The sequence below is a fragment of the Mesoplodon bidens genome (assembly GCF_964165515.1).
Source record: "Mesoplodon bidens genome assembly, chromosome: 14".
NCBI lineage: Eukaryota > Metazoa > Chordata > Mammalia > Artiodactyla > Ziphiidae > Mesoplodon > Mesoplodon bidens.
This window is the reverse complement of record NC_138170.1, coordinates 64,334,452-64,354,459: the sequence shown is the minus strand read 5'-3', so window position 1 is coordinate 64,354,459 and position 20,008 is coordinate 64,334,452. Positions and strand designations below refer to the sequence as shown.

The 20,008-nt window shown below is 48.8% G+C and overlaps 2 protein-coding genes across 2 annotated transcripts in view; both read right to left on the bottom strand.

The window, feature by feature from the left end:
• GALNT14 (polypeptide N-acetylgalactosaminyltransferase 14) overlaps positions 1-8,542 on the bottom strand; it is a gene marked incomplete at its 5' end in the record, with an annotated part of 211,087 nt that extends 202,545 nt beyond the window's left edge. The window contains one exon of the mRNA XM_081254549.1: positions 8,414-8,542. Within this exon, the coding sequence (XP_081110675.1) occupies positions 8,414-8,542 (129 nt within the window). The remainder of the gene's footprint in view (positions 1-8,413) is intronic.
• A 106-nt stretch (positions 8,543-8,648) lies between these two features.
• The window catches only part of CAPN14 (calpain 14), a gene marked incomplete at both ends in the record, with an annotated part of 54,553 nt that continues 43,193 nt past the window's right edge, over positions 8,649-20,008 (bottom strand). The window contains 3 exon segments of the mRNA XM_081253899.1: positions 8,649-8,887; positions 8,981-9,112; positions 10,622-10,762. Coding sequence (XP_081110025.1) covers positions 8,649-8,887; positions 8,981-9,112; positions 10,622-10,762 — 512 coding nt within the window.

The following is a 20,008-nucleotide window of genomic DNA, read 5'->3' as shown; positions in this document are numbered from 1 at the left end:
GCAAGAGCATAAGCTTTTTGTCGATATGAAAATATATACATAACACATACATATATAAAATAGAGCTCATTTCCCCTGGAAAAGGAAGCTAGCCAGACGTTGAGTGCGGCCATGATACAAACAGTACACGCTTTACAGTCAGATGAGTGAGTTCAAGGCCACTTACGGTTGGGCGAGCATGCTAATCTCCCTCTTATAATCTCAGCTTCATCATACTTCAGAAAACGAGGATAATAACACCCACCTCAAGGGGTTGCAGGAAGGAGCAAACGAGGCACTTGTGAATAAAAACGCTTTGTAAACTGTAAAACATCGCATAAAGAGGTGGAGGGAGGAAGCTACCTCTTATCTTCCAGCTCCTGATTCACCTTTAATTAGTCAGGTCTTTGAGCCAGTGCCTCTGCAGGTAAAGACCACCAGCCCACCATAATAAGGACTTCGGTCGGGTCGATTCAGCACTCAGCTGGCAGCAATCAACTGCCCATCTAGTAACAGCCAATTAGCTGGGTGGCTTAATTAATCCATGGACCACGTGGTCTGATCTCCCCAAGATCCTGGAAAACGAGCCTGAAACAGATAATCCATGGACGACATGGTCCGATCACCCCAAGATCCTAGAAAACAATGAGCCCGAAACACGGGCGCCAGCTAATTTCTCAATGACCATCAAGGAGTTTGGCGGCCATTATGCCTGTGTGTTGCAGCTGTGAGTGATGGGAGCATAAATATTGATTGGCTCAGTCTCTCTGTGGCTGGGGCGGGGTGGGGAATTAACGATTAGAGTGTTCTCAGAGGAACCACAGGAGCTACATAAATCCTCAGCCTGGACCATTAGGGGAAAAAAATCCTTATTTCCAAACCTTAGTGAGGACAGAGGAAAGGGACCGATGGGAGACAGCTTGGAGACAGCTTGTCAAGATGGGGCCGTCCTACCTGCTCTGTAGATGTTACCCACACGCTTTTCTGGCTGGGAATGAGATGCAAATTGGGTTTAAACAACGGGATCATTAGAAAAGAGGCAGCTGGTGGAGGTTCTCTTCGTCTGGGCACTCAGATCCAGTGGCAGGAACATGTGCGTGTGCTGCTCGCCCTGCGTTTCCTTGAAAGATCTCTGTAGTGCTCACAGTTAAGAAGACAAAGTGACATGAGGAGAATTTAATTATTTTTTTTCAAATGCCTAATCTTGTCTCCAGGAAATGGTACACAGAAGAGACTTTGTACTTGAAATTGGCATTGTCCGGGAGATAGTGTTCTGATGGCTCCTTAATTCCTGCCATGAGGGCTCATGCTGATATAAGAGCATCCGAGCAGAATGGCTCAGGATGGCCCAGAGCAGCTACTCCCCTCCTTCAGAAAGAACGGCCTTTGTGTCCAGAGCAGCAGCGAGACAGGCTGCTCCTGACCTTGGTCAGTGCTTGCAGGGAAGTACTGGGCGCCTGCACCTCCAGACTTCTTCCCGGGGCTCCTGACCAAGTGCCCTGTGCCTCTCTGCTCTGGGGCCCCCTGGCTTTCCAGGAGATGTGAGGAAGAGGAGGAGGAAGAATGAAGAAGGGAGGAGGGAAGCTATGGAAAGAAAAACAGGAGGAAAGAGGACTCCCTGAGGGGCACACACATTCCTCCCGCCACAGAGATAGATCTCTTCCTCGCTCTCCCCATTAGCTTCCTAGTGTTCATTAGGTCCTGTGATGACAGCAGCTGCTGCCAAATGCAAAGACTGCTGCCCCAGAAGGTCATCTCAGGCCATTTATTCTGAAATACCAGAATACCAGGCCAGCAAATTTCAGGAGCTTCTGCAGAATTCCCCAGGGTGCCAGTGTACAAGTGTGTGCATGCGCGTTCTTCAGTATCCCAAAGGGGTTCTTTCTTAATCAGTTCAACATCTGAGGACTCGGAAACTGATTTATCTTTTGGTTAATCTAACATTTCTGGTAAAATAATGAAAAGATAAGTAATAGACACAGAGCATCTGTGGTATAATTATTTAAATCCACGAGGTCTCACTTCAGAATTATTCACAATTAACCCAAAATGACTCAGACTGCTGGCAAGGCAAGTGGGACACAGGCAGTGCTGTAGCATGCTGCTCCCATTTCACAGTTGAGGAGACTGAGCCCGGAAGAGACTATCTGTTATCCCCAGCACTGCCAGTGGCAGAAAGAGACACCCGGGTTGCCACGTATATAAGCAAAACCAGAAGGTGAAATCACACTTGATTATGACATCATGGGAGCTGCCAGGAGAGGGCTGGGCTCTCCATCTTTCAACCCTGGTGAACAGTGTGAGTCTCTGAGGTCCAGACAAGGAGGAAGGCTGACCACCCAGCTCAGGGTCACTGCGGGCAAGTGGAAGAGGCAGCAGCCAGCTGTAGAGGGCACTGGGCATGTCAGACTCACTTCCCGAAACAGATGGTGGGTCCATAATGCTGGTCTCGGGTAAAATGTGCAAAAGTCATGACAGGGTTCACAGACGCTCCCAGAGAGGGGAGCTGGGGATGTGTCCCTACTTTCTAATTCAGATTCTTTTCCAAAAAAATGCATCAGGGACTTTGAAATGCTCTGGAAGAGTGACAAAACTGTAAACGTCAGAAATTAAACAAGGGCACAGAAACACATTTCTTCAGCTTCAAAATGTGTTCCTGGGTGCCTGATAATGCATAAGACTGTTTTGGAAATTTGGGATGGGAGAGGTGTGGGAAAGGATGCAGGCAAAGGCGGCAGACGAGATGGCACGTGAACCTGTGAAAATCCCGGGCCTTAGGTATCAGCCAAAGGCAGCCGCATTCTGTCCCTGTTCAGTTAATAAGTGACCTCTGATGACTGGAAATTAACACTTTTAAATGATACAAACAGATGAGCAACCTTGGAAAAGGGTAGTCTCTAGACAGGCTGGGGAAGCTTGTGACAGGGACATTAATTTCTCTTTCTTTTCTGGTTTTGCCCCTTTGTCTTCCTTGATTTGAGCAGATATCATTCTGTGCCTCTAGAAAATTGAGACAGGGACTCCTGGTCTTTGCTTCCAAAAGTACCAGGCCACTTAGGGGAACAAGGGTTTAGGGAGGGAGGTGGGGGAGGCGGGGAGAGAGAGAGAGAGAGAGAGAGGGAGAGAGGGAGAGAGGGAGGGAGAGAGGGAGGGAGAGAGGGAGGGAGAGAGGGAGAGAGGGAGGGAGAGAGGGAGAGAGGGAGAGAGGGAGAGAGGGAGAGAGGGAGAGAGGGAGAGAGGGAGAGAGGGAGAGCGCTCCCCAGACTGACTCAAAGAGGTTCCCTTCGAATAGGTCTGTGGGTCCCTGGGACAGGGCCTGGGGGAGAATGCCAGCTGGGAAAGCAAGCAGGGACAAGGGTGCAACCCAGAGCAGGCCAAAAATGACCCAAGGAGGAGAAATTCCCATCAGCCTGATGGGACTGAACAGGGCAAGAGAGGAAATACAGGGGAGCTCAGGGGTTTGGGGTTCGTTTGTTTTTCTAAGCTTGTTGATATCTAGAAAGCAAAAGCATGCTATTTCTTGAATACCTGAGGTTCCAACCTTCTAGTCTCATATTTCCCAGCTTCTCACAGCAGCCACATCTGGCCCACAAGGCAACACCATCCCCACCACCTTCCAGGAACTGCCTTAGATGGGAAAACAGCACAGTGAGCAGCACAGCGTCCAGCGCAGGCACCAGCACACACAGAAATGCATGTTCATGAAGGATGAACGTTCATCAGAAAATGAGCTATTTCCGGTCATGCCAGAGTCAAACTTCCCTGGACAGTCTAAAATACACCCACTGAGCGTCAGCAGATTACTAGGGCCTCTCTCTAAAATTGATGAATTTCTTGAGTGGGAGAAATTACCTAATAAATGGGGAATACAGTAACAGCGTCATATACATAAGGCATTTGCAATATACAAATATTACAGAAAACAGGCTCTTTTCTAATAGTTTTTGCTATATTTCTAGTACAGCACAAATACATTTACATGGGCCTGAGGCACTTTATTCAAAGCCTTTACATTTCCAATACCTTCCTCCAAAAGCACCCTCAGGCCTGAAATTCTTCTGCTTTTACTAAGCCCTAAGCCCCTAGACTAAATTTAGTTTCTTGGAAATAAGAGACAAATTTGCTGGGTTTTTTTTTTTTAATTCTGCCAGTTATTGTATAATTCTCCAAGAAGCGAACAAATGATAGGCGAGAGAAAAAATGGAAACATTTTTCAGGTCCTTTTTTTTAGTGGTACAGTATTTATTGCTACAATACAGTTTAAATTAAGGCATCAAGCTTGTTACAGGATTTTCAATTAGGAATTAGAGCTTTGCTGAATTTGGGGGTGGGAAACCCCATAAAAAATCAAATCAACGTTGAAAAGTCAAACTTAAATCTTTATTTGAGCTATTAATAGAAACAGCCCTTCTTGAAACTAAGGGAAAAAAATCCAACTAATCTTCCTAAACCTGGAGTGCAGCTTGGCTTCTCCATATCACTTGGATTGTGACGGAGCATAGGTTTTATTTTATTATCAGGCCCACTTTGGAGATCACATTGCCAGGTGAAGGAGGATGTTCCCTAACCCTGAGGAAAGGGGAATAAGGGTCTAGTCCCCAGTGAAGGCAATTGGCTGCAAGGAATCGACAAGTTGGCAAGTCCCCAGCCCAGGAGCCCTAGCCATAGCCCTCTCTAGTCCAATCCCTCCACCATTTCAACTTCTCTAAATATTTTTATGGGAAGGGAGCCCAGTGCTCTTGCTTTAGAAAATAAACTGACCCCCCTCCACCACACTGGGAAGAGCCCTAGGCAGAGGACCCCTGGCTTCAGACATGTCCAAGGCAAGAGCTCTCCCCATGACTGTGCAGGAGCATTGTCTAGGAAAACCTAGGATACTGAACTCACTCAAAAACCAAAAGATTTTCCCTACGATAGACAAATGTCCCTGGATAATTCCTACTGTTGAGGAAACAATCTCCGCCCTGGCAAATGATTCCTAAACCAACGGTGCTGCGACCACCTGCAACCATTTGAGGCAACCCCCCAATGATGCTGCAACCTTCCATCAGACCCGCCCCACCAGGGTGCACTTTATCCAGCCAGAGGAGCCTCCTCTGCCCCCTATGACCTCCCCTGAGGGCAGAGCAGGATTCCCTCTGAAATGGTTTCCTCACAACTTACACCAACCTCCCTGGAGCTCTCCCAAGGCCAGCACCTGGGGATGAGCCATGGAAGTGCTTGGAAAGTAGGTGGGCATCGTGCAGCTACTAACCTCCCTAACCTCACCCCATCACCCACTAGCGCAGACCCAGGCATCCATGTGGCTTGAGGGCATGGAAGGAGCACTTGCGTGAGCAGTTGCCAGAATTATCCCATTCCATTCTTGTCCTGATGCTGCTACTTAATCATAGTCTTGTTGTCTTGGGCCAATTGTTTAACCTCATTACTCAATCTCATCTGCATGAAAGTATGATCTGCCTTATTGTTTGTGGTCACTGTGAAGCTTAAATGAGCTAATATATGTGAAATGGAGTTTGTGAATTTCTAAAGCACGATACAAATGCTAGCTATTGTTATTTCACATGAATGCACATGCTCACTCAGGCTTGGTCCACGAGGAGCTCAAGAGGAATGAAATCATTCGGCCATATTTACATGGCGCCCACGGAACTACAAAAAAACCCGAGAGACTTGGTATTCTTCATCTAGCTCCCAAATACCACCCATCACTAGGTTGCCTCAGACTCACATGGAGCCCTTGTCAAAATATTGATTCTACGACCTTCTACCAGAACCACAGAATCATAATCTCTGCAATAAACACAAAAACATGTAAATTAAAGGAGCTCTCCAGGTGGCTCTGACATGGAATCCGGTTTGGAAACCCACCGCACTGCTTGGGACCTGACATGCAAATTTCCTGAGTAGATCAGTCATGGGAATACAACTGTTCTAGTGCTAAGAAGGACCTCTCTTTGTCTCTCCACCCCACCCCTCAGGTACATATACACCAAGATACAGAGGGCTGCTCATCCACCAGACACAAAATACACCCACGAATACACACAACACATATATGTAGACACAAAAAGGCATAATACAGGTGAAAAACAGGAAGAAGAAATCTACTAACAAAAAAGGGTGACCAATAATAAGAATTATCAAGATTTTTAAAGTCTAGAGAATTCATGGTTATAAAGGATACAGAAAGTGAGGGAAAAGGAAGATACTAAGACAAAGAGCAAGTGACTGCACAGCACAATGTCTGGACTTCTGACGTTAGACCACTGCCCCCATACCATGCCGCTACTCATTTGTTTGCAATTCTGCCTCAACCAGGAACTTGTGAGAGCCGCCCCCGCCAAACGGCAGGGGCACAGTGTACTCATCACAGCCGCCCCCAAACCTAGCACAGAGCCTGGCCTGTGGCTGCATTTGATCAATGTGTGCCCAGCGCTCGCCAGGATGCGAAGAGGCAGGAAAAGAAGACGGACAAAGTGCACAAAGAAGGAAACAGATCCCTTGTCCCAGCTCCCTGGTGTAGACTAGAATAAGCAAGCTTAACGTAATGAGGTTCAACGCAAAACAGAGAGAGTTCATGCCCCCACAGGCATCATTAACCTCACAAGGAACAGAACCACCCAGGGAAAAAGACGAAAAGCTCTCCAGATCTATGAGCTCTCCAGATCTCACTCACCTCAGACCTCTCTAGGTCTGAGGTGAGTGAGAAAATTGATCCCGTGTGATGAAGGCTGTTTGAAATCATCAGTCTGACCTCATCACTCCCCTGCTTAGTACACCTCCAAGGTCCCCTGGTACCCACAAGGTCCTACCAACAGGACCGTTACACATTTTCCCAACCTCATCCCTGCCACTGGCCACATGCTTTGACGCCAAACTCACCCAGCGTGCTGTGTAATTCCTCTCAGCCTGTTTGGTGCAATTAACCTCTACCTGGAATGCCCTCCCTACCTACTGGCAAACCTACTGTTCATCCTTCTCAACTCAGTTCCCTTATGTCCTCCTCCTCCTCCAGGAAGTCCCCAGGCTCCCAGGACGCCCAGTGCACTGAGCCATTGTAGCCCTCAGCACACTGTATGGTCCTGGTCTATTCCTGAGCAGATGCCCCTACTGCAGAGAACAAGTTCTGCATCTCTGTACCCACAGTACCTAGCACACTGCCTGGCACATGGCAGATCATCAATAAATGACTGTGGAATTCAATCGAGCATTGGCAAGATTCCAAAACATAAGTGACCAGAGACTTAGTTAAAAGGCAGTCTCAAAGGCAACTTGATATAGTGGAAAGATCCTGAATATCGGAGATCTGAGTTCAAATCAGTAGTGTCCTAAGGCAAGGTACTTAAAGACTGAACCAGTTTCCTAATCTACGAAATAAGGAGAATCCTACCCAACTCATACAACTACTTATAAAGAAGCACCCACTATGTACCTTGCACCTAGTAGGTGCTCTGCACTGTAGTTACTGGGATTCTCCCCTCTCTCCCACTTCCCCCATTATTTTCTGTCTCCAGCTTGGGACCATAAATCTTCTCCAAGGGCTTTTTCGCGGTCGCTGGAGGACCTCTCTGGACCCAGTTCATAAACGTTTCCTGGCTGGTCAGGAAACCCCCTGAGGCCTCCTTTTTCTGTGTCTTACAGCCAGGTCCGTGGAAGAGGAGACCGAGGAATAGGGGCTCTGAATAAAGGTAAGACGGAACCTTGCGGCTCCGCTCATATGAACCGACTGGGCAGGAGTTGGAAAAGCCACTTGGATTCTCATTTCCCCAACTCCCCACCAATACCAAGGCGTCTGTTTTTACAGGCTCTTTAGTGATGTTCAGGGCACATTCAATTCAACTTCCAATGCAGCTGGAGGGATCGAGGAAAATTACAAAGCAGGGGCGGCGAAAGGCAGCAACCGCCCGGGAGGCTGCAGGGCGCTCTCCCGCGCCGCACACGCGCGCGCGGCGCACCCTCGGTCTCCGGCCTCCCCCGGTCGGGCCTGGCAGCTGAGGCAAGGAGGGAGATTAGCGCGGCCGCCTGATTTCTCGCGGGCGCCAGCACCTGCCGGCCCTACCACCCGACCTCACCACCGGCGACTCTCTCGCGGCGTCCACGGACGGCCACCCCCTGGGCTGCTCGACCGTAGTGCCCCTGCCGCCCAGGGACGCCGGCGCGCTGCCCAAGTTGAGAGCCCCGCTCTGCCCGCCAGCGCGCCCACCATCCACACCCACTCCCACTCCCACTCACACACGCGCGGGGCCGGGGATGCCCCTGAGCTTTTTGAAATCCAGAAACATCACACTGTAGCCGCATCCGGCGCCCGGTTACCTGCTCGCAGCACCCAGACCCCAGCCCTGGCTTCCCGGGAGCCCGCAAACGCGGCGCGCGAGCTGCGCGCCCTCCTGCCAACCACTGCCCCGCGCCCGGCGCGCCGCCAAACCGGTACCTTGGGGGTCTGCACTTCAGGTCCCGCCGGCACCTCCAACTTCTTCTTGGTTACCCAGAAGAACAGCAGCACGGTGATCCAGAGAACCCCGAAGATCGGCAGCACCAGGCGGCGAGTCAGACGCCGCATGGTCCCTCTTGCCTTCTCCTCTCGGCGGCGCTGCGCCCGTAGGGCACCCCCTGGCGGTCAGGGTCGGCGGGGCAGAAGTCCCCAGAGCGCCCTGCTCCCGGGAGCGCTAGCCCCGGGATCCGGGTGGGGGGCCGGTGGGATCCTGCCAGGCGCCCCGCCCGCTTGGGAGAGAAGAGAGCAGGGGTGGTGGGCACACGATGCCCCGAGGAGCGGCAGGGAAGGGCCGAGGGGCAGCCAAGCTGGACGCCCGCTCCAGCCGGAGAAGCGCGGTGGCCGCCGAGAGGCTTCCCGCGCCGCCGCCGTTGCCGCCGCCTCGGCAGCCGCCGCGAGGGAAACTGACTCGAGCTGTGGGGAGGGAGGAATCCGAGGCTGTGCCTGGCACCCCGGGAGGAACACGACGGGGGAGGGAAGGGAGGGAGCGAAGGCCGACAGACAGACCGACTCCGAGGGAGCCCGGGCAGGAGCGAACGGGGCTCTGAGAGGGGGCGCTACCGCCGCCCGCCCACCGAGGCGCCGGGTGCTGTTCTGGGGTCGCCCGCGGCGAGCCCTGGGCGCAGCTCCCGGGCCATACTGGGGTGGGGCGGGGCGGGAAAGGTGCGTCTCCGAGACCCGCCACCCCCAGCTGCGAGCTGGGATCAAAGGGCCAGCCGGCGCCAGGAGGAGCTGTGCTTGGGAGGACTTTCCGGCTCGCCGCCGGGTCTGCACGTGGCGCTCACGGCCCGGTCCCGCCCTTTGGGCGCCCGCCCTATGGGAGCTGACGCAGAGACCTTGGGCCGCTGGCGGGGCTACTGCCCCACCCGCAAGCCAAGCTCCTGGCCGTTCAGGGCCAAGGCAGAGTTCAGCCAGCTCCCCAGGGTGTTTCTCTGCCTGCCTGCAGGTGCAACTTTTTCTGCTTAATGGAACGCTGAGTTGGTCTAAATTTAACTTTAAAGAAATCCTTTTAAAAATTAAGGTGTAATTATCTCCCTTAAGGGTTTTCTCTCCCTATAAGAACCAGGGCTCTGTGCTTGCAGAAAGGGGGTGGGGGATGGAGTCCAAAGCTGGGTCAACCACATGGGGTTCCTGGAAAGTGGTTTGGGGGCAGGGGGGTACTGAGCACAGAGGGTTATCTTTCAAAAACCCCTTTCCCCAAATGCCTTCTGGAAGTGCATCCTCCTTCCTCTTGAAGATTAAAACTACTTGAGTCCAGAGGCAAAGTCTGAATTGGATTCCCATGCGGGTCTCAGCTAGGCTGGAATGATGGTGATATCACTGGACTAGGGGTTCCTGGCCCGGGTCAGCCACACTAGCTGTGTGAATCCTGGGGAAGTCCTTTACCTTCCCCTAGCCTTAGATTCCTCATCTGTAATATGGGGATGATACTACCTCCTCTGACAAGTGAATGAATAGTTGTGAAAGCTGAATGCAAGGTGCTGGTGTTACCTGATCATCTCACCCCTCAAAGAGGGAAAGAAAGAAACCTTGCTCTCCCTGGGGAACAATGCCATGGTATGTTGCCTGAGTTGGAGGGATGCTTATCTCATCAAGTTGCCTGGGGAGGTGAAAGTGATGCATCTACTACCGTAGCCATGATCCTCCCTGCCTCTCCCTACAGAGCTCAGCATGGGGAGGTAGCACAGGGGCAAAGCATTACTCCAGAATTCACTCACCAGTAAGATGGAGTCAGCAAAAAGTGGAGTCAGAAATGGAGGAATCTGCTGAAAATCCCTGTGTTTGGTACCTTGTCTTTCAGTCACAGGCCAGTCCTTTCTCATAGCCCCAGAGTGTTCTCGGCCAGGCTATAGATGAGAAGTTTTTGGTTGGGAACAAAGGTGGAAATCAAACAGCCCAGAAAAGCTGAGCACTCTTGCCAGCCCACCTCAAGATTCAGCTGAGCTCTCAGACCATCACACAGAACCCTGGGGATGGTCCAGGATTTGCCTTTATTAGAACTCTGAAAGGTTGAGGTAGGCTTCCCAGCCACTACTTTGGCTGGGCAAAGGTCCAGGGAGATCATGGTCATGGGAGGGGTGGGGGCAGCAGCAAGAGAACCCCTCCCTGCAGCGCCTTGAGCTCCCTGGATCCTTCCAGGAGCCTTACCCTGGACCTGCAGGCTGGGGCCTGCAAAGTGCCCTGCGGCAGCTCTGCAGGGGAGCCCCAGGCAAGCCGCTGAGGTGCTGTTGGCTCCAGGCAGGAGCTGCAGCCCCGTAGTCCACTGCTCAGCACTTTGTGATGCTGTTTCTGAGTAACAGATGGCGAACAGTTACACAACACCACCGCCAAGCTTTAGAGATGGCGCAGCACCACACCACCTGCTGCTGAGGGTGTAAGGTGCTTTGTGCTGTTTGGCATCTGGGGAAACTGAGGGCTTGGGTCTCCCATGGCAGCTCCATACAGGGCCTGTGATGCCTGGGGCAGCAGGGATTGCCTTCCAAGATGCTTGCTTCTTGATTACTATTTTTTTTTTTTTTTGCGGTACGCGGGCCTCTCAGTGTTGTGGCCTCTCCCGTTGCGGAGCACAGGCTCCGGACGCTCAGGGCCCAGACGCTCAGGCTCAGCGGCCATGGCTCACGGGCCCAGCCGCTCCGCGGCATGTGGGATCTTCCTGGACCGGGGCATGAACCTGTGTCCCCTGCATCGGCAGGCAGACTCTCAACCACTGCGCCACCAGGGAAGCCCCTTGATTACTATTTTGTCCTCCATTCAAGTGGAGAAGATTCCCTGGACCTATGAAAGCTGTAAAGGGAATCCAGTTTTGCCAAGTGTCATCACCTGATCCAGCCAAAAGGCATATTATTCTGGGCTGTCAAGCCAGTCACTGTCACTAGGGTTGAAACTGATTTCAGTTGGGACTTCAAACATCTGGAAGCCAGGTGAGTCTCCATGCAGGGCCCAGCCCTTTAAGTCTCTCCCAGCCTATTCAGGGGTCCCCTGGTTATTTAAAACGTTAATATCCACCTTAAGTAATACAGAGCACAGTTGATCCCAGTGGGGGATTAGCTATCATTGGTGATTAATCCAAGTTACTTTTTTCTCATCACAGCCTATACAGGGAGGAAAAGCTCCTAGCAAAAGATTTAACATGGCAGGAAAATAAGAAAAATAAGAACATTCTGAATTAGGACTATCCTGGTGCCCTAAAATGGATCGACCTCTGGTCTTGATAGTCTGGAGCAAATTCCTGATTTCTCGGCGTCTGTTTCCCCATTCCTAACGTCATGCCCTCTCAAAGACCTTCCAGCTCACACGTATGGGGTTGTAGCCTTCCTTGTCCCTGAATTGGGACTCTTTTTTGCCACTCCTGTCATTGGCAAGTTCTCTCCTAGCAGCCGAAGTCATTAGAGAGCGAATTGGGTATTGGAGCAGATGTGAGTCATTCGTGTTAGTATAAAAACTGTGGAATAAAACCCATGATGGCCCCAGAAAGCTGTGCAAAGCAGCACATGGAGCCAGTGTAAGCCGGGAATGGGAGGAAGCTGTGAAGTCCAGTGCATATGCTCTCCGGTGCCTTTTGCTGTGGATTTTCACACTTTGCTCCTGGTTGCCTTTAGCTGTCCTCCTGTCACTCTCACTCAGCTCACTGCAGGGGCTGCAGCCTTTTGTTCCTTTCCGATCCGATCCTCCATATCCCTGCTGTCTGCCCACTGCATGACTTCAGGGAGAGTGTGTGTGTGCATGTGTGTCTTCCATCTGCATGCTTATTAGACCTGCCACCACCAGTGAGATGCCCTCTGTGCCCAGCCTAATGAGATTGTACCCACAGAGGCCCGGCAGCTTCCTGGTGAGGGCTTTACCCCTTCTGGGCCGCAGGGAAATGTAACTGAGAGCCGGGCAGATTGGAGCACGGCGATGAGCTGAGACACATGCACACGGGCCCAACACTGGCAAGGGTCTCCAGCAGCAACAGGAGCAGCAGCAAGAATTCAGAGAGGTCTGTCTTTATTCCACAGTCGTCCAGACACAGGTCTTTGGGCCTGATCCTGCAGCCTGCTTTATTCAAGTTCTTTGTTCACCTGTAAATAATACATCAGCTCCCTTTCCCTCTGTGTTCCTCTCCTTTTTCCTTGCCACTGTAGACTCTGTCAAACTGTATGTCCAGAGTCTCCTGCGAGGCCCTTTTATAAAGTGAGTGATAGAATAGTTTAGGCTGTGTGGTAAATGAGAATGAGCTGTTAACAACCTTCTTACTCCCTCTCTCTGCCACAATGGTGTGTCTTTGTCAAAAGAATAAAGCCCTCCACGGACTTTTCCTCTTATCTTCGCCACGTAGATGGGTGGCTTTATCTAAGGGATCTGAGTCTCACCTTTCTGGATCTTTTTCCATCCATTAAACACCTCCTTTCACCATCCTACTACCCTCAACCCCGCCTCCCTTTTTTTTTTCTTATGTACCACGGTATAATTTGCTTCCTGGAAAGGGATTTATATCTTTGCATTTCAAAAGCCTGCTCCTTTCTTTCAGTATTTGAAGTGCCCCCAAACTTTCTTTGTTCCTCACCCAAAAACCAAGTATAAAACTCACTATTGCTGCAGTGATATGCCTTTGCTGGTTGTGAAAATGGTTTGATCTTCAGTGGTGGTGTCCTGCAGTGACCTGAGCCATGGACCACCTCTCCCCACATAGAAAATGTAAAGTTCTAGGAGCATGAAGGGATGACCCAATTAGCTTAAAGAAAAGGAGAGGACAATTCGTTAACCTGAATTACATAGCAGGAAAGAGGGGAGCAGGGGCAGAAGAAGAAATGGAGTGATCCGAAGACAGATATCATTCATTCCCCAGGACCCAGAGTTCACACAGCCACGTCTCGTCGCCACCTGCATCAGCTGTGACAAATCAAAGACAGTCCTTCTTGGGAGGCTTAAGTTTAGAGGCATCAGTGAAAGGTAGAAGGGGGCAGGAGAGCTCAAATCCGGAAGGAATGGAAACAGGGTGAGTCCTCTCCAATCTGGCAGGAATTTCAACAAGGAGAGGAGCCAAGCATGCCCAGGGGTGGAAATGGGACAAATCTGGTTCCCAGGACAAGCTGCTACGGCCAGTGGCAGATTTTGTGATCAAGTCATTAGTGGGTGTTGCACATTGAGCAGGGTGACTACATGCCCCAGTTTGCTTAGGGCAGTCCTGATTTATTCCTATTTTCCTGGCATAATTATTAGTAGTGCCCCCTTTCACTTTCAAGAAATTCATATTTTAGGCAATAAATTAGATGGCCACTGTAATGGACAGGAGGACTCCAGTGATGTTGCTAAAAAAAGATTGATGTTCTTAGGTGACAAAAGGGTCTTTGCTGTTCAAGTTCTTCTGTGGGTGTGCGGAGTGTGGGATAGCCTAAATGTTCCTGTGAGGCACGATTCTGAGTGAACGATAATCAAAACATTTGTTCAAAGGAGAGACAATGTGGACAAATCGCACTGACTTTAAATGGGAAATCATTGTGCTGCCCATATCAGTCAAAGGCTGTCTGATTCTATCCACCCAACTGAAGGAACTTTATCCACCTAGCAGCTCACACATCTCAGGAAGCAGCCAGGCTCCTGGCACAGATGTCTCTTCAAAGGACAGGAGATTCCTGACATCAGACTCTAATTATCCCTCCAGCCCTCTCTTCCTCTACCCACATAACTCCTTGGGCCATGAAGGAGTGAAATGGTATGAGATCAATGAAAACAATGAAACTGACATTCAACCTTCTTGTTGAGGACACAGTGGGAAGGGGCTGGGTCCATGTAGGACTCACAAGGAAGCAGATCATCGCCAATGAAGATGAAGCGGTACCAGAGTTTTCCAACTTCTCCAAAGAAACACAAGTCCAACTTCGTGATATCGCCTGTTTTTAACTGTTGTTAACGAATTCAATTCCCACCCCCTCTCTGAAAACTTAGGTGGGCTAAACAAAACAGGTCTGCAGACTGGATCCAGCCTCCTGCTTGCCAGTTTACAACCCGTACTTCAGCCACAAATGTTTCAATAAGCACTGAGCTTTCCTGTTTACCATCAGTCTACTAACTTAGAACAGATACACCCAGCCAAGACAAAAGGGAAATAGTGGAGCAGGCACTATTAGAGTCAGAAGGGGCCTTGGAAACCATCTAGTTCAATGCTTCTTATTTTGTAATTGAGGAAAGTAGAGCTCAGAGAAGCTACCTGATCTATTTCCAGCAGGTCAACAAGTTCATCAGTAGAGCTTGCCTTGTAACGCATCTACCCTGAGCCCCCAATTCTTCCAAGTGACACCGCTCACTAGGTTCAATAGACCAAGTGAAACAGGGAACGGAGACATTTTGGGGGCTAACAAGCCCAGAAGTTTCCAGGTAATCAACAATCAACAGAGACATTGTAGGCACAGATTCTGGGCAATTTGCTGTGAGTAATACAAATAAATACAAGCCTGTTCCCAACTCTTTAAGAAAGTGTAAGCTGGTGATTAGGATGCAGGTTGAACGCCCAAAGATCTGGTTCATCCTTTCTGTTGAGTTTCCCTTGAGTGATGATAGGAGTTCCAGGTAGAGGCACTTCAGTCCACCTGAGAGTGAGCTACATTGCAAGAGGAAAGTTGTTTTTGTAGCCATACTGCTCACCTGTCTTCAGTTTTCCTCATTAAGTGCTGTACAAATAGTAATTAAACAGAGATGATGTGAAAAGTTCTTTTAGCATTTGAACTCAGCTGGGCTGCATCAGAGGATGATATTAAAATCATGCCCCTGCTGGCAGGATGCTGTTCTTTTAAAATAAAAATTCTTTCCCTTTTGCAGTCCCCTCTACACCATAGGCAATTTATTTTGCCCATCCTCTGGCTGTTTCACCCTTGGTGTCATCATTTTCATGAGACAACTGAAAATAATATTTCTCTTGTGCTCCAAAGAGCCAAATTCCTTTTTTTCTGGCTTGATCCGAAGAAGGAGGGTTTGTGTGGTAATAGAAAAAGACACCTGATGCACAGTCCAAGCACAAATCCTCTGGGAGAAATAATGCATCTCTTTGGAAAAAGAAATAGCTCATACTTATGAGGTAGTAGATTTTCAATTTATAATGGTTTTCCATTTCCTTTGATTGCCAGGATAACTGTATTCCAGAAAGGTTGGACTTTTTGTATGTAAGGCCTCTGGGATCTGGAAGGTAGATTCAAAAGTGATGAGTGATAAATAAGCATCCTTCTCCATCCCCCTGCACCACTGTCCCAGGGATTTGAAGCAATGCAGATCAAAGTGTTAAAATCCATTACCCAGAGAGATGGCAAAGTTCCTCTCAGTGATTTCTTCCCTCAACACTGCTCTCAGGCCTGAACTCCAAATTGATTTCCTTAATAACTATTAAAGATCTTTTTAATTAAACCGGGCATCCTCTTCCTTGGCAAACTGTTCTTGATGACATCTCTGGTTAATTAAAGGTTTAAGCTGCAAAGACGTATTACATAAGAACACGGGAAACTGCTTTGTGGCGTGCTAATGAAGGACACTGCTGGCTCTTGCTACAAGAAACCAGGGCTGCACCAAAGGGCAGGTCCTGGCTTCCTTTATGGTGGTGTAGGAAGTCCCAGAAAATGATCATAATAAAGGTAGTTGGGTGAGGGGTAAGTGTTCATTTTTCTGTTTCCCAAGGTTCAATTTCTCCTTTCAGGCATTCCGGGTAAGTGTGCATCAAGTGTTTTTCATTAAAAGCGTGATTCATTTGGATCATAATTCACTGATACTAACAAGACATTTTTACCTTTTCATCCAAAATTCCTGAGGTAGGAATACACTTGGCAGTCAGAGAACAACGAACAAAGACCTCTTTTCACCCATCAACAAAATGCAGTCAGTCACCTCTACAATAGAATGTAGCAGGTTCTCATGAGAAGGGGAAAAAATCGTATATGGGTTTGCAATAGTAAATTGCTCTGATCCATTCACCTTCTTTGCCCTGGTTCCCTTTTTTCATTTTCTTTCCACCAGGACCCCTATTTTAAAATGACAGAACAGAGTAAGGTGTGCAGGATTTCTTTAAGGAACAGAACTTTTCTTTCTGCAAAGTTAAATAGCTCTTCAGTTGGGAATCAAACCTATGACCTGGGCTTTGTGGTCATTGTGGTCTAAAATACGGGTCTCAAAGCTAGATGTGCATTAGAATTACCTCTGATGTACATTAGAATTATATCTGTTAAATCAGATGCCTGTGTCTTGTCCTAAGCCTGCTGAAATTCTGTGGGTGATGTTTCTAGGCACCTAAGTTTGGGAACCACTGGACTAGTCAATATCTTCAAGTTGAGTCAGTATCACCTCTTAGGTCTTCCTGGAAATGTTGAAGATGGCTTATTATTTCAATACTTTGGTCTTATAGATGACTCAGACAGGCAAAACAGAGCAATGGGAAATAGAACCTCACCAGTACTGCTGAGGAAAAGTGATTCCAATTCTGACAAGACACCAAGCAGGGAATTTTAAAGATTTTTTCACTCACACATTGTCATTGGTCAGTGGCTCACAGCTCCACATCAGTGGGCTCAAACCATTAGAGAGAATCAGGATCACCTGGAAAACTTGTTCTACTAGTCTTTTTACTATAAACATTTTTAAACACACAGGAAGTTAGGATGATAGTCTACTCAACAGCCAGGCGTATAAGATACCTCCCACCAAGATTCAAAAATTAACATTTTGCCATATATGTGTGTACACACACAAGCATGCATCTATAATTGCTGAACCATTAAAAAGTAAATTACAGACATGATACAGAACACCTAAACAATCACCCAGAAACACTTCTTCACAAAGTCCCCGAAATTAGGGCTTCCCTGGTGGCACAGTGGTTGAGAGTCCGCCTGCCGATGCAGGGGATACGGGTTCGTGCCCCAGTCCGGGAAGATACCACATGCCTCAGAGTGGCTGGGCCCGTGAGCCATGGCCGCTGGGCCTGCGCGTCCGGAGCCTGTGCTCCGCAACGGGAGAGGCCACAACAGTGTGAGGCCCGCGTACTGCAAAAAAAAAAAAAAAAAAAAAAACAGAACACAAAGTCCCCGAAATTAATGGCATCCTGGGCATAACCACAACACCATGATCATACCTAACTGAATTAAAAATAACTTCCTAAGATCATACAACACTCAGTCTATAACCAAGTTTCTAGGGAACTTCAAAACACAGAACAAAACTAAAACGCGAACCTTGCTGGCCAGATTCCCAAAAATGTTTATTCAGGTAGGTGATGATCGTTGACTGACTAATTAAGAATGTTTGTCTTGCCAATAACTGAAATGCAGTTCACTCTTTGTACTTGAAAATTGCTTGGCGATTTGCATGGCACTTAACAGTCATTATTTCATGTGATGCTCTTAGCAGTGCTACTCTAAGGTAGATAGGAGCGATGAGGCAACTGGGACCAAGAATTGTTGTCACCTGCCCAGGTCCTGTAGGTAAATCTCAGTGGCAGCTTGAATTCCAAATCTGGGGTAAGGGACAAAGCACTGCCTTGAGTCTGGAACTGGGAATCCTGGTTCTCCCTCTGCTTCTAACCCTGCCTATGGGACTTGGAGCATTAGACCAAATTTCTCTGGTCTTCGATGTCTTCACCTGTAAAGTGAGGAACTCAGTTGATTGTCTCTAAGATCCTTTCCACTTCCGTCTCTCTTGGATTCAATGCATTTCTTATTCCTCTTCCTAAATCCTTTACTCATCTCCCTTTGGTTCTGCAGCCAATGTGTACAGGGTTTTATTGAGTCATAGTGAAATACCCACTGATAAAATGTTGATGAGAAGAGATATATTTGACAAAAGCCTTCCTGCTTGCTATGGCCAAGCATGTCCAGGTCCCTTAAACTCAAGGAGGGTGTAAACCAATATTGAGAAATTCCTTCACTAAGTCACATGGGACAGGGGATGTGTGAGGATGATTCTCTTTCTTCTGCCTGAACCGGGAAGGTGGCTCTCTGGAGAGAAGCCAGTGGGCCAGGGTGCCAAACATTTGCCTCTGATGCTGGCTGCCTTAAAGCAGCACATGTTAGAGAAAAGGGTGAATCTCTACAGAGATGCAGGAGCCCATGTCTCCTCTTCCTCACTCCTTGAAAAAGAAAACTGCAAATATCTAAGAACACATGCCTGGTAGAGTCCACAGCTTCTAAACAGAAAGGATAGGTTCAACTAGAGACCACCCCCATTTCATTAACAAGTGACCCCGGCTTCCCTACCCTTCCCTGTATAACGAAGGCTCCAGCTGCCTTAAACCCCTGCCCGGTTCACCCACATCCCCCAGAACTGTTCCACGCAGACCTATGGTCTGACAGGTAAGGACCAGAACTATTTAAAATTTGTCACTTGGAGGAGACTTTCATTTTCTATGTATTGTGTGAATTTTTTACAACCAGACATATTCATGCATTGCTTATGTAATTAAAAATAAATAATTAAAATCTTTGACAGCTGATGGGTTTTTCTCTTTGGTCTCTCAAAGACAAAGCAATCCCCAGGGTGCAGCAAATGGCTCTGAGGTTTTCACGGGTGTGTGTGTGTGTGTGAGTTGGAGTGGGAGGAGATGGTATGGGCTCATATTTACAGGAACTGAATAGAAATGGTCCAGCAGTGCTCAGACAACAACAGTGGTGATGTTTAAGCCCTTACATACAGAGCATGGGCTCCTTAAAGAGCAAGATGAAAACTAAGGCTACATAACCGGGGTGGAAGCTGGATCGGTGGTGGGAGGTGGGAGAGAAAGATGTAAAGAGCCATTCCTCTGATTCTGTCTCTTTCCCTCAGCCTCTCCTGACCTCTCTCAGAATACCCTCTGCTCCTTACCCTCAGTGCTGCCAGACCTGTGCAGTTGGGAGGCATGTCCTCATAATGTCACTCACGTCATCCCCCACCAAGGCTCCGCGCATGCTCCTTCTTCAAAAGTCCTTTCTCCTCATTAGGCAGTTAATCACCACCAGCAGCCTGTCCCAGGGCCCCTCACCTCTGAAGACGCCCTCTCCACCACGGGAGTCTGATCTGGTGCTGCCGCTCTCAAGCATTCTGTCCACCAACCCTGGATATTGAATTGCCATTTGTTTGCTATGACTTCAATATTTAAGCTTTACCATTTGTGGGTACATGTTAATAGTGTGCTTTAATACAGCAATTCTTTGTTTTAAAAAAGCAGCCTGTCCTTGTCCTTTAGGGAAGGAACTCATCCCAGCAGTCAAGGTGACTGCCCTGAGATCATAGAACCCGTCAGCCTCACAGAGGAGAGTTAAAATCAAGAGCTTCTCTCAAGAAGGAGTCACACACTCTAGGAATGAGCCCTCCTCGTGGAAAGTCAGATGGGGAAGTGACCTTCACGCTCAGCTGGCCGATGCCCTGGTGCTCACTAGCCTGTGTCCCCAGAGGGTCTCTGGGTGATCTGGTTTTAGTGACACAACCCTATCTCCTGGAATCACCTGAGGTGGACAGCATCCCTCAAAAACATGGGACTAGAAAGGACAAGTTTTAAAACCTCAAGACTGAATAAAAGGCATTCAGAACAATGAAGGCAAAGAG